Source organism: Maniola hyperantus, chromosome 2 (assembly GCF_902806685.2).
Source record: "Maniola hyperantus chromosome 2, iAphHyp1.2, whole genome shotgun sequence".
Classification (NCBI taxonomy): Eukaryota; Metazoa; Arthropoda; class Insecta; order Lepidoptera; family Nymphalidae; genus Maniola; species Maniola hyperantus.
Window position 1 is genome coordinate 7,999,679 of NC_048537.1, and position 15,394 is coordinate 8,015,072.

At 35.7% G+C, this 15,394-nt stretch overlaps 1 protein-coding gene across 1 annotated transcript; it reads right to left on the reverse strand.

The window, feature by feature from the left end:
- Positions 1–410: 410 nt before the first annotated feature.
- Positions 411–14,262, reverse strand: nkd (naked cuticle). Its single transcript, XM_034979116.2, has 5 exons — positions 13,913–14,262; positions 6,471–6,694; positions 4,773–4,883; positions 4,213–4,685; positions 411–3,941 (listed from the first exon to the last, which is right to left on the reverse strand). The coding sequence occupies exons 1-5, from the start codon at positions 14,025–14,027 to the stop codon at positions 3,572–3,574; spliced, it is 1,293 nt and encodes a 430-aa protein (XP_034835007.1). The 5' UTR covers positions 14,028–14,262; the 3' UTR covers positions 411–3,571.
- Positions 14,263–15,394: the final 1,132 nt, after the last annotated feature.

Genomic DNA, 15,394 nt, shown 5'->3' on the forward strand with positions numbered 1-15,394 from the left:
AAAGTATCTGTGGAACTGGTAATCTTTAAAAGCTTATTATTCTTTTAAGGATATCTACCTATTGATCAAATCATTAACGTACTTCTCTGTTTATAAAAATCTTATAAACGTCGTCGTCGCCTTTGTATTCATAAGTTAAACCCGCCTATTTGACGCCCGATGTAATTTATTTATTTGATATCTGTTACAAAGTTAAACAATAGATTGTGATAAAAAAAATCTCAGTCATAAACAGCGAGCAAGAATTTTTCGTGGGTAAGCATAATAACTATCACCAAGCATAATATTATCACCTACCGAATACGAGCTTCTAAGAACAACCATGACAGTTATAATTCTACTTGTATAATAATATTATGTAATTAGGCATGAGGTACTTAGGGTAGATCTTATTTATGAAATAAAATACCTTGTTTGAAACCTCAAGGATTATATTTGATAATAAATACTTTTGACAAGATAGAGCACTTTGTACACTGTACATTTTAAAATGGAACAATAACAAACAATAAATTTACAATAGCATGCACCACTAACTTAACACACAAACTTTATGTTATTCCTACAGCAAAATTCCATTTTAATTTCGACCATTATTATCCATATTCCATACTAATGTTATAAATGCGAATGTGTATCTGTCAGTCTGTCTGTTACCTTTTCACGGCCCATTAATAGTTCTGACCAAAGGAAAAGAGGTAACTAGCATTTTGGAGACACAAAAATTTTGATGTTTTTTTTATTTTCATAAAATTTGTTAAAACTTAAAAATATCCTCATAATGATTTTAAAATTCGTATTCAATGAAGTATCACTCGAGGGATTAAACCAAACAAAAATTTCGGCCATCGTTTTTCATGTTCAAGAAATTGAAAATAAATAATCTGTGTAGGCCGTAACAGGTTTCTTTAGTTGTTAGGTAAGTGTAGTTCATTTTTATGCTGTGCCAAACAGACAGAGAGAGAGAGACTTGACGAAACTACAAGAATTTCTATCCTTGTTTTACTACGGAGTGCGGACCCCAAAAACCCTAATCCATGCAAGTCGCGGGCATCATCTAGCACAAGATAATTAAAAAAACACTTCTAAAAGTAGTACTTTATAGTTTTCTTTGTATGCTAGATGTAACATATTAATCAGACTTACCTACTATTGAAATTTGTTTACGAGATTGTTATTATTATTTAGAAAATAAGACCAATTCAGTACTCAAGTATTTTGCTTGAATAAATTAATAAACAATTTGAAATAAATTTAAAAGGACAGCGGGGCTTATTTTGTTGTACGCGATCTCTAAACTTAACTATATAACAGCAGGGCGATTGTCTAAAACCTGCATCAATCTTTATTACAATCTCAATTGTTCTGATTGGCTGAATTTGTGTGATTCTTGTTGCAACAATGCATTGTGGCCAATAGTGAGCGAGCATTAACCAATCAGAGATGATTGCGATCGTGACATTGTAGCTGTCAAACAACCGCGGTAGAGCCACGGCTAAATGTAGTGATATCCATGAGCATTACCATAGAGAAAATTTTGATCTGTCATTTTTAGAGATAGTGTACTACAAAACATTTAGCTACACTGTTGATAAATAACACCCACATTTCCATTCAGTTATAAAACAAAAGTTGGTTCTGCACATAATCTTTGTCATAAATCTAGAAAGATATTGTTCCATCTTACAAGAATACACATGCTTAATACCATTGAGTGAAACATTGTCATGAAAACAGATCACTCGTTATCACAAAAAAGTACTAAAATAATTTTAGGATTTAGCTTTTACAATAAATATTAAAGTTAAGCTAATAAAGTAAAATTAGAGGTAGATAAAACATTTTACAGATTCATTCATTTACTTACAAGAATAATCAATACTGATAATGGTAATGCAACCCGAAAATAAAAGAATACCAATTTTAATGACATAAAATAGCGAATCAAAATGTCACAAATAAAATGCAGGCTGCACTTAAGTACATTGTAATAATTAATAAAACATACCTATAGTCCGCAACATGTCAAGATGGCAATCGGGATATGAGGCGGGGGACTCCCCACACACCCGCACGTCACCCGCGCTCGCCCGCACCGGGTTAGGGCGGGGGCTGTGTGGATGTGCGGGGCGTTACCTCCCCGTTTACCATCTCGACCTGTCGCGTACTATACCTATCTTATAAAATGTAATCAGCCGGAGCATCTAAAACTTATATCTAAAATCAGTCTAAAACTCTAAAATGAGTTTTTAGTATCTACAAGATACATACATCTAATGAGCATTAACATATTAAAATTATTAAGATATTATATTCCAAACTTTTCGCAAAAAAATGTGTGTAAACATTCACATCAAATGTAAGGCACTATGCAGTAGTTACATCACTTTAACAGACTTCCAAAAAAGGAGGAAGGTACTCAATCCGGCGCGTATTTTTTTAATCTAAAAGCTTTCTATACATAACTACTTAATACGTAGGTACCTACTATATATATTTGAAACAAAATAGGTTTTGTATAGGTATAGGCTAATTCGGTAGTACATAAATCTCTAAATTATATTGACAGGTCTAAAACAGTGCTGGGTATCCTTTTTCTCAGAATAGAATAGAAATATTTTTTATTCAAATAAACCTTTACTAGTATGTACTTTTGAATCATCAAATGCATCTTGCACTTGTTACCTACCGAGAAGAACAAGCAAGAAAGTGATAACACTTACACTGAGGTACTCTTACACCGGCAATAGTTTAAAGATTTGTGTAACTAGGTAGTAGGTACACTACCTACAACTAAATCATCATCGAGATGACAAAATATGGAATGGTGGATTATAAATTCTAAGTCGTTCTAAATCCAATCCCGCTTAAGAAAATTTATAGTCAATAAATAAAGAGTGTTTCAGTAAGAACTTGTATTTTAAAACGCTCGAAACGAAATAATTTCCTATTGTGGCATATTAAGGAACTTTTTTTTCTTAAAGAAGGCATGCAAATAATGTGTGGTTTTGGTTTTGATATGATGATATTGATACGATTTGCTACAATGCATACACAATCGAGGTTTCTGTAGCTTGGAAAGAAATATATAAATTCACCTTTTATTTAGGATCGGAAAACTGAGTTGTAAATAGGTTATTGTCAATTTTTGAAAAACTATGCTAGTTAGAAACTTCGTTTTATTTTTTCCGTAGGTACCAAGCTCTTATTCGCTTTTTATAAAAAGTCAGTTACAAATTGTTACAAGTTAGTTAACTACTCCATTTCACATATTTGCGTCATCTCAACCATTCTATATTATGGTTTTGTAAAACCAAAATAGCCCTTGGATATCTTCATTATAGAGATTACTAGGTTTACAATACTGAGGGCTTGACTTTGAACCACAGATGGCAATAATTTTTTATATGACTGTCGTAAATTCCAAACTGGTGCTTGGAAATGTAATTTCCCAAGTCTTTTTTTAATTCCTGGTGACCATGTAGGTATTCGTTTCTGTTCAAACAATTCCTTGCACACGAAAATTTTCGTAAGGACACAGTCAAACATTGACTCTGCCCATGCTTAAATTCTATAAAAATATGATTTGTAGTACTCTAGGTTGGTGTGTAGAGTGGTTTTGAGCGGGCAAGTCGTGGGAACGCGACCGCTGGTTTAAATTGTGAGATGTTCTGGTGTGTCTCGGAGTCTGCGAATGCTTCTGATGGTAGCCCGTGTTAGCGTGTCGCGCTGAGGAACATATAACTGCGTGCAAGTACCTATCGTACCTGCACAAATTCGAATCACCCCCACTCGCTAAGTCTAAATATCCGTTGTTATTGGCCTCTGTTTTTAACTTTTGGAATGCATGAGGCTTGTCGCTAACAGTGTAAGATCTATTTCTAAGTTTTTGATATTTGTGTAAGATTTCTTCCTCATTGGTAACAGGTTCACAGGGCTTTCTGCAAAAAAAGAAAAATACAGTTTTTAAAAGAGCTTTGAAATGTAGGTATGTGTCTTGGGTCTTGTTTTGCAAGGAGAGTATCTTGCACGTCGATTGGAAAAGTTGTAGTTATCATATTGCTAGTCTCAATAATTGTTGTGATTGGATTAGAGGTAATTGCAATCGTCACACTGTAGCTTTCAAATTAAGGAAACCAACTCCCTGGCACAGTTTACAATATCATAACAGTTTTACTGTTGTATTTTTGGTGTTATTGTAATAATACATACCTTGAAGCTTGAAAGCTCAGGCGATTTTTCTCCATGTTTGCCTGAATGATTTCAAGCAGCTCTCGCCTTTGTAAACTTCCAGATCTCTTTTTCGTGAGCTTCCGTTCACGCGGCTCTCGCCTCGTGTGACGGTGATGAGATGACCTCTGTCTAAGGACTGGTGGAGGTCTTTGGGGTGGCTGTCTGTCGCCCGAGTACGAGGACTTCGAGGAAGCATCATCTTCATGTGACAGCCTATCGTGAGGCTCGTCGTCACTGTTATCGGCGCACTCGGCAGGCGGCGCAACATGCACGTTAGCAGCCCGCTCCCTTCGTCGTCTTCTTCTCCCGTCCCGCCTGTCTCGGTGATTGCGAGACCACCCGTCCTCCGGTACAACCGTTAAACGCACTTGTATTGTTTTGGAACCGTAGTGCGGAACTGTGACCGACTTTCCAATGGACTCGTATATAGTCGACACTATACCGGCTATATCCTGTCGACAAAAATGTACTCAATTGAATAAGTGTATCTAGCAGTCGACAATACAATTTTATAATGTTATGATTCATATTACACTTACGTCCTTTGTCATCCTGCCGTGACCGTCAAGGTCGTAGAGGGTAAAAGAAAACTGCAACGGCTGTTGTTTGGACGATTCTGGATGCTGTAATTCAACGTCACACGTCAGCTCCTGTAACAAATTATAATAGAGATTATTTTTCGGTGCAAGAGAAATCGATCGACTATAAATTTCAATATGGCGACTGTAGCGCGCCATTTTTAAATGTAAAAAAATCAGTCCAGACGTGATGCAGCATAAACATCGGAGTTTATGATTTAAATTAGGTAGGTAGGTACTTGTTTATCAATGTCTTGTCTCGTTATTAAAGTAAATAACTCGTTAGTAAGTTTGTTTTCAAACTTGTTTTGGTTATAAAATATTAGAAGGAAGCATAAAATGACAAACAAGAATTTGTAAGTAGGTACCTACATAGTCAGCTAACGTAGATAACCAGTGGCGCCGAACAACGCGTGTCCGCGGCGATGGGGGACAGGCGTTCTTATCTCGAGCTCTAAAAGGAAACTAGTCGCGCCTTCCGATCACAGAGATACCATAGAACAAAGCGAGCCGCTCGCCCGACTGATATGACACAAATAGATGAATCATCTCATTATTCAATAAATTGCTAACTACGATAGCGTAGTCTACTTATGAATGATGAAAATATACTATAAGTAGTTACATTCATTTAATATGCACAATCACACAATATAATATACCTACCTATAGCTGCTTCACATTTCCTGGGAAACTAATAATCTATTGCTTTGACTGTAAATATTCCAATGCATTTACCTATACGAATAACAGTATTTAGGTACAGCTACCTTATATAAGGTAGGGACATAGGAATCTCGACAATTGGGAATTTGGAATTTAGCTAAATGTATAATAAAAAAATATTTTTTGTCAAATTAGTGGTTAGAGCTCTTATCGAAAATCTTGCGAGTAGTTAATTTTCTGAACATTAGGTATTCAGGCTAGATTTAGACTGAGCAGCATTATATTGTTCTAGGTAATACATAAAATAAATGTATAATTACAATAGTATGTCCTTCTATTGCATTAAGACTTACTAGGATTTTCATAACCGATCACAAAATAATCTGTTGTTCAGTGAACTGCGCTAATCTTTCTTGGATTAATTTAATTTAGTTTCAAGTTTGGCAGTACCTACCTACCACTTAATCCGAGCTGATTTTTAAGAACGATTCTAATTATATTTTAAAACCTTATTAATCCTTAAGATTTCCGCTTCATTGGCTATCATTACCGTAATAATAATGTAGGAACTTATTGTATTCAACAATCCATCATACCTACGTTCAACACAAATCTAGTCTTGTTTTAAAAGTAAAGCCTACCTACAAAATCCCGAACACCGATTTTGCTGAGGCAACTTTATTTTTTCTTGTTCCTTTATTACTTTCAATTAAGAGTAGCCTTGAAGTGATTTCATTGGGCAACCTAATCACGATGCCTATTTCTGTACCGTGAATCACGATATTGATAGATAAAAAATACTCTTCATTTGGTTAACAGATGAGCAAAGGTTGCCAAAGGTCGACCTCATTTGAGGCCTGCCATACTACCAATACCATTACGCGATCGCGATATCGCGAGCCTTTATCGAGGAAATACTATTGGTATTGACGGATCGCATCGCATTTAAATTTTTCATGCAATTGGAAATTTATCTTACAAAAACTTACATACCTCAAATCGTAATCTAGGTTGTTTCTCATCCACATCTGCATGTCTTTGGGGCGAAGGCGGCCTCTTGGAGTAAGCCTCAGACTTCCTCGCAGGGATGGGTGGCGGTGTCGCCGGCTGCAGCAAGGCTCTCGCTTCGCTCGGCAAGACGTCCGGTGGAGCAGAACATTGGGATGACGCACGTCCTATTAATTCTTCTGTATCTGTGCGCTCGCCCTCAGTACCCACTGGAATAGATGATAAATAACAATATTAAAGATGATTCTAGTGCAACAATTTGATAAATATGTACCTATTATATACTTAGTGCACAAGGTCATGGCATGCAAATCCCTACAAGAGATAAATAGAGTTAGTTTCATATTTTATATCTTGCCAAACGTTGATAAAATTGAGCGTCGAAACGATAACGTCATAGTGAGAGGGACTTAAGCGTCCCTGACTTGGTCCCTGACCACTGAAGAGATGTGCTCAGTACACTGATCAGATTATTGAGAATGAGAGGTGACGTGATAATAGGCTACTTGACAATTTTTTTAAGTTGGTCTTAAATGGTTAATATTTGTCCTATTATATCAAAAAAATTAACACTATATTTTTTTGCGCCCTAAAAACCGTAAAACTTTAATTTAAAAAAATATTTTTCTTAGACAGGTGAAAACACTGTCGGCCATGTTTGGCCGATAGATTATCTGTGCTCTGACGTCATGCATTTGTAAACAACAGTATAACCCTGTGGTTATACTGTTGTTTACAAATGCATGACGTCAGAGCACAGATAATCTATCGGCCAAACATGGCCGACAGTGTTTTCACCTGTCTAAGAAAAATATTTTTTTAAATTAAAGTTTTACGGTTTTTAGGGCGCAAAAAAATATAGTGTTAATTTTTTTGATATAATAGGACAAATATTAACCATTTAAGACCAACTTAAAAAAATTGTCAAGTAGCCTATTTTTGCGCGCCATTTCTGCTGATTGGTCTGGTTGACACATCTCTTCGTGGGTACCTTAAAGGTCCTTGATTTACAGGCCCATTAACCACCTTTTTTTTAAATGTAAAATCACATTCTAACCCGATAGAAGATGGAACCGTCTATTGGTAGACGATAACTTAAACTAGAACAATAATTTAGTGGTTGAAACGGTAGTATTAAGTATTTATAATACTATTGTAAATTTGTCATAAGGTTAAAACGTCATGCAGGGTAACCTAATCCAAGAACCTAACTGGCAAAACGTCACGATTACATTGAATAGTTGTCGTCATCAGCATTTCAGTCGGCGGACATCCGCAGCTGAATTTAGGCCAAAGACTAAAGAGCCTGTATCATCGGTCTATGTTACTGGAGGGGGCACACTAGTGTCTACTAAGTACCCCACTTGTTCCACTCTACTCTAGATCTTTTCGATTCCAGCCTGCCCTCTGTCCCTTCAACTTGCTGAGGGTTTGGGCTAGGTCATTTCCAAACCACGCTGAGCAACTTCTTTGTCAGTGTCCACGTTCATTATATTATGGTGAGGACGGGGAAGGAAAAGTGCTAATTTTTTATCGAAATCATAAGATTTTGTCCTGCAGAAAATATCTTAAAACCATCTACTTATTCAGCTATCTTATAAGATAAACCGCTTTTTAGAAATAGAACGGCGGAATTAATACACGGAAATAAATCTAACAACGTATAAGGTAGTAAATCGAATGCCATCGCATCGGCAAAATTCAAAAGATTTTTGTGTAAAGCGAGCGGCCGGGTATAAGTAAAGACTCACAAGGCACAGGGGCTAGCAGGGCGGGCGTCGAGTTATTTCTCGGAAGGCCCGAGAGATCGGCATGGGCCTAAAGCTTTAGAGCTCTGGGTTCGCCGTCCCACATCTGCCACTAATTTTATTTTCTTTTAAAAGCGTTCTTAGAATTTATCTGATAGAATTATTCTAACAGAAGCCTAAAGTCTTATTCTCCATACTAGGACTCCATTAGCCATTACTGCCATTACCTAGTCCTTAGCACAGGTCCTACCATTGGTAGGTACTTAGGTAGGTACCTATCTTTAAAAACAGTGCCTTAGAAATATCTAGGTTCTAGGCAAGGTATGACATGGCCTTTTTGTGTTTGTAATGTGGATTTTCGCTGATAGAGAGACGCAGTATCTACATCTCACGCAATCAGTTGTTAGGGTTCCGTACCTGGGTAAAAACGGAGCCCTGTTAATGTCACTCTGCTGTCTGTCTGTCTGCGTGTAACCGGTCTCTAGCTCGTAGACTAAATGAGTTAGGTACCTACATACTACATACCTGAAATTTTAGTATTTGGTTTAGAACGTTGACCCAAAACATTTTTGGGGTTTTCATTCACGGTTTATTGCGATGTTCTAGCTCGGAAAAGAAAATATTTCATACACCCAAAATATTAACTAATACCTATGTTCATAATTATATACCTACGGAACACTAAAAGAGCGAGACCCGACTCGCACTTGAGCTGTTTTTAGGGTTCCGTACCTCAAAAGGATATATTTATAGGATCACTTCGTTGTCTGTCTGTGTCTGTCCGTCTGTCGTGTCTGTCAAGAAACCCTCTTCCCGTTGACCTAGATTCTAGAATCATGAAATTTGGCAGGTAGGTAGTAGGTCTTATAGCACAAGTAAAGGAAAAATTCCGAAAACTGAATTTGTGGTTACATCACAAAAAAAATTAAAACGTGTTCCTGAACAAATAATTAGTAGGTATTTTCTATTTTCAAAGTAAGATAACCTTAACAAATGGGTTATCATATGAAAGGGTTTTACCTGTACATTCTAAAACAGATTTTTATTTATTGTTAAGCATAATAGTTTTTGATTTATCGTACAAAATGTCGAAAAAATACCCGAGTACGGAACCCTCGGTGAGCGTGTCTGAGTCGTACTTGGCCGGTTTTTTCTTTTTTATGACTAAAAAGTTATTCAACTTACAATGTTGCATATTTTTGAGCTCGCCGGTAACTTGTTAAGTAATGTCATTTTTAGGGTTCCGTAGTAAACAAGGAACCCTTATAGTTTCGCCATGTCCGTCCGTCTTTCCGTCCGTCCGTCCTCGGTTAATCTCTGAGACTATTAGTGCTAGAAATCTGTAATTTGGCATGGGTATAAATATTAATCACGCCGACAAAGTGGTAAAATAAAATTTTGATAAATATTTTTTTTAGGGTAGCTCCCCTACATGTAAAGTGGGGAATATTGTGGTTGTGGGAACTACCGTTTGGCTGATACGACGTTTGGTTAGGAACGTGAAAAAATTCACAGCAGTAGTATAATATAATCAATTTTAAAGGAAAACTATCATGGCTAAGTAGGGTTCACAGGTTAAGGAGTTACGAGTATATATAATGTTTTTCGAGGAATGTGACTACGAAACCTTATACTGCGCGTGGCCCGCCACGCATTTGGCCGGTTTTTATTTAACATTCTCTTTCCGTGTATAGGCAAATAGGCTAATCGTTGAACTATCTTATGCTCGCGACTTCGTCCGCGTGGAATACATGAATTTCAAACCCCCATTTAGCCCACTTAGGGTAGAATTTCGAAAAATTCGTTCTTCGTGGATACCTAGTACCTACTCTTTATAAAGAACACACGCTCTTAATTTCATGTCTCTAGAGACCAGCGATTTAGACTGTGTGTTGATATATAAGCCAGTCAGTCAATCAGGACTTTGACATTCATATGTACCTACAGATTATTTAATTAAATTAAAACTAACGTTAACTTTTTAAGACCACAAATGAGGTAAGTTAAGCTGTCACGTCATGTGACGACCGATGTAGGGTGCCCAACACTTAGATAATTTATGGATAAATCCCGACTCACGACAAAATAAATAATACTAAGTATACGCAGGCTACATTACACAAGTTAGAAAAATATGAATCGAGTTACTTAGGTACTTTAATTTAAAAATATGTATTAAGTTCTTACTAAAATTATGTTAATTAATCTAAAAAAAGTCCAAGTATGCAATTAGGTAAGTTATTTTTCACTGGCTTTAGTCAACTTTAGTAATTTTTAAATTCTGTGCTTTTATATCATGGGTTATGTATGAGTTATGACCTAGGGTAAAAGCTATCACAAAAACTACACAACGGATATTTGTTATTAGTAGCCTTCTGCCTTAGTAGGTACCATAACTTACTGCTAACGGTATTTAAACTATGTTCGGCTGATATTTCGTTGTGTCGTCGTGTGTTATTATTTAGGTTCTATCCTAACTAGGTATAGGTAGGTACCTACTCTGGTTCGATTAAATAACAACTTTCTCTTCATATTCTCAATGATATACAAACGGACCCAGTTAATAATACGTTGGTAAAGGTAACCAGCAACATATCACTAAATTGTTAATCAATCTTTATTACAGTTTGATTAGCACTTTCACTTTTTCTATTTTGTTACTATTACTAATTTTAATTAATTTGTATTAAACTTCTAGTTTTAATACAAATTACCTAGTTGCCCTTGGAGAGTTACAAAATAGTTTAGTTTTACAGTATTTTTAACTAAATATCGCTATAAATAAAAATGAATCGCTGAATGTGTTGCTAAGCGCAAATCTCGAGAACAGCTTAACCGATTTCGCTAATTCTTTTTTATAATATTCCTTCAAGTACGAGGATAGTTCTTACAGAGAGAAATTTTTAAAAAATTGTTAGTACTTACGTATTTAAAAAAATAAAGAATCGACTGTTTGGCGGACGAAATTCGCCGGGTCAGCTAGTATTAAATATTCTTAGATTGTCTGCCTTAGAAAATTGGTCAAAGATAACCGTGTGTAGGTATAATCAGTTAAAACTAAATGTCAATTAAGGAGTCAGTGAGTAACAGCAGACGTGTCTACCATATTCATGCACTCATTACGGACATTTAAACACGATGCCCAATGAAACTCATTTTAAAACCATACTTATGTGAAACTAATATGAAATGCTATATTAGTGTTATGTAATACCTACTTAAGTATGGAGCAAAATCACGAAAGTTTACACAAAAATCTTTACTTAAAAGTAAAACGAAAACATTTAATAAATTATTCAACTACATATTTGTAAAACAAAATGTGGAAGAATCTGCATCAAAAAAACGTTAAATTATGCGTCGAAAGCTATTAGATATCTTTGAAAACGTCCTTGGTATCTTTGCATGCTTAATGCGTTCAAACTAAGAATAGAAAAACCAATGCCTTCTGGCTGTCAACTTACAACTGAAACTTAAAAATTATACCTAGTTTGCAAGAAAAATAAATACATTGCATACCTACATTAACTACTGTACGTGGCAGAAAATATTGACTTACACTTGGCCGATTTATGTTTACATTGTCTAAGTCAGTACTACAAAATCTAGTAATTTAAAATATACCTATACCATTGAGTATATTTCAAGCTAAGTTGTACGCATTATATCTACCTATCTATTGTTATTTGTAGCGGGCTATAATTATGTAGGTACATACTATTACTCACTTTAAAGAAGAGCTCGGGGCGGCGAATTCTTTGATGTCAAATAAAAGGTATCATTGTCTCCGCTTCGGCGAGTGCTTTTAACTTTTCTCTTTGAAGTAAATCAAATGAGCGACGCGGCTCAGTTTGAATTTAAAATTATTAACAAACTTTGCCTCACAGTTGACGTGCGTGAAAATACGTTATGAAACAAAAATGTATACCTACCTATCTTTTAATTGAAGTGTTGGGGTTACGACTATTTCGTTACTAAATAGAACAAGATCAAAGGAAAATCTTTTTTCTTTGAAGTAGTACCGAATCAGTAGCAGACTTGAGTAATACGGAAATTGTTTTTGCAAAGTAGGTAATAAGTCAATTTTATGGACAACTCACGCTTGAAAAATATTTTACTAAATTCCAAAACAATTGTAACAAAAAGGCCTCATGATTCCTAAGTCAGTTGCCCTGAACATATTTGTCCTAACTCATTTTTTTAAATAAGAATATTAGCCAATAATGATTAATATTCCCCTTTCCCCCAACTAAGCGTTAAGCTTGTGCTAGGAGTAGGAACCTTTCGCATTTTCAATCCGAAATCAATAGAAAACACACGCCCATGTGGTTGTTTCCCAACTAGGTAAGTATGTGGACGGACATATCTATTCCACAACAAATGCCTACATCTGCCTAAGAACAGAAGCTGCTGGAGGGTGGGCAGTAAAAGATAACTCACAACCATGACCACTCTGAATGAATGAGAACATAATATCTTTGCAGCTGCGCCGCTGTTAGTTTAACTTCTCTCCTACTGATAGGTTTCTGGTTCTGGTATTTATTCTGTTTTTGAAATAAAAGTAACCCGCCGATAGTATTATAATATCATCCGATGATTTGATTCACAATAATTGAAAGTCATTACATTCAGAAATGGATGGCAAACATTTTAGGTCACTTAATTTATGTCCCTCCTTTATTTAATTTATTCCTTTTTTGTTTTTTGTTAAAGGCTATATTTTATGCCAGTGAATAAAAGGTGTGTGTGAACAAAAATCCACTTCACAATTCCCATTATGCAAAAGGACTAATAGCATTACCTATCTAGGATTTAATTAATTAGTAAATGCAAGGCATGTATGATAATACGTCGGCTACAAGTCCAAAACCTAATTTGACTTATTAATCAGCTTTAGTGCAGAAAGCAAAGTTTTATTTACGCTATTTCAAATCGCTGTTCTTATCATATTTCACTAACAAATGTTGCATCTTTCAGCTTATTACACGATAAACAACGTGAGTCTAATTTCTTAATGGAATAGTAATAATAAACAACTTTACTGTTATGGAATGTGCATATTATTCCAAAATTTGACGATAAATAACGGCTGACCAATACATCAATGAATCCTACTATTGCTACCTACTTATACATCTGTACATACAGGATTTTAATAATTTAAAACGCTATCACGACACCTCTTTATCTAGAGGTGCATAGAGCTAATTGTTCAACTATCGGTAAAAATCGGTTTTGATTTCTTCCATTAGGCTGTGGCTAGGTATATTTTAAAGGCTCCAAAACTCTAACTACTAACAGTTCTGCAGTCATTATTGAAATATCAGAATTTGTCTTAAACTTGCTATACCATCAGTATATTATAAAGCTTATCCTGCAAGATAGAGCTATATGCAAGAGAGGTTAGGCTTACTACTTACCCGTGTGGATTTTCGTTGTAACTGTTCAGCAAGCAAGTTTTAATATTCATTTTTATTACAACTTTTATTATGCTTACTTAGTTAATATTGGTTATTCTATGATCCGTACTCCGTACAACATTCATTCAGTAACGTTCAATAGGTTTACTACTTCATTCAAATCATTGAGAGCGAATGTCTTAGTGACTTATGTAAATTCCCATATTGTATTTTTAAGGAGTATACTATTTAAAATTGATTCAGTTTAGTTTGCACTTACTGCTGAATTTCTTATATCCATTTCTAAACTTGTTGCGCCACCACTTGACGAAGTGGTGCGCCATGGGGGCGTCCGCGGCGGGTGCCGAAGCTCTCAATGTTTCGTAGCACGTCATGCGCTGCGCTCACGCACGCATCACGTACACTTCAAAAGCGCCGCTAGTTTCTTAATTCACAAGGAATCTCAAAACACTGTCACTGAAACCACCCACAACACAACACAAAACAAACAAGTGTTCTTTGGCAATACGCGTATGCACCTCGTGACCCAGTTGTCCGCGTGAATATCGGGCGCGGCAAATAAGTGTACAACCGTTCCCGTCGCGTGTTATTGAGTGACTGACTGATGGATGGAAGAGAAGGGGCGAGCGCGGGTTGGGCGGAGGACGCTGCACGTTACCGGTACTAGGGCTGCCTCGGTCTATACTCTATTATGTGCCTTTGTTTATGTTGTAAATGTTGTTATTGTATCGTAATATTTTTATTGTGCAATAGATTGGTACCTACTAATCCGAAACTTCATTCAAATTCAATTCATAGTAAATATTAATAAGAATCTAGACCATGGAATTAGTACATAATGTAGGTAGGTACCTACCTATTAAATGAAGGGTGAAACTGACTGACTTACCAACGTGCAGCTCAAAGTCGGTTCAACCGTGCTAGATCTAGAAACGTGCGATCTTGCATTTTTTTTGTAATCATTTTCCCTCAGAAAGTATTGTCAGCAACCGAGCGATACCAGCCGGGCCTGTGGTCTGCTAGTAATAAAATAAAGAAGAAAAGGACCCATGTGCCCGAGCGAGTCGTTCTTCCGTATCGGGTAAAAAATAAACTTCACTTTTTTGGTTAAATTATCACTAAGTATCACGAAGATTTACCTATTTATTATTTATAGGATATTAGATTAAATTATTTTACTTTCTAAAAATGTTCCAAATCTTATCAGTATCACACAACCCTAGACATGAAATTATTTTTTGTTCAGACCCCTTTATGATCACGTGGGAGCCCCCTCCAACGTAAAATATACTTATTTTATTTTACAAATATTTAAAACAAAAATTTCAGTTTTGTTTCAAGATGTGTACCTATCTTATTAGTAGGTATATGTTAGAGAGATACCTATAACGTAGGTACCTACTTAATCATATGTGATTTTAAACAGCGATCAAGTTTAGACCACCATTTCGATTAACGTAACGATTAAAATATAATCTTCATGCTAGTCTTACGCATTAAGGAACACAGTTATAAATACGAAAAAAATTTAAATATCGGGAAATTTCTTTTAACGTCATTCTCGTTATCTAGAAAATGTTTTATGACCCTCTCAACATTATCAAAGCTTAATTGGAATTCAATTTTTGTGCAAGAATTCAAACAAACAAACATGTTTAAATAGTATATTTATTTTATAAAATAATATCCAATAAAACACACGGGCATCGTGGTCACCCTAGTGCTAATAATCGAAATCTTT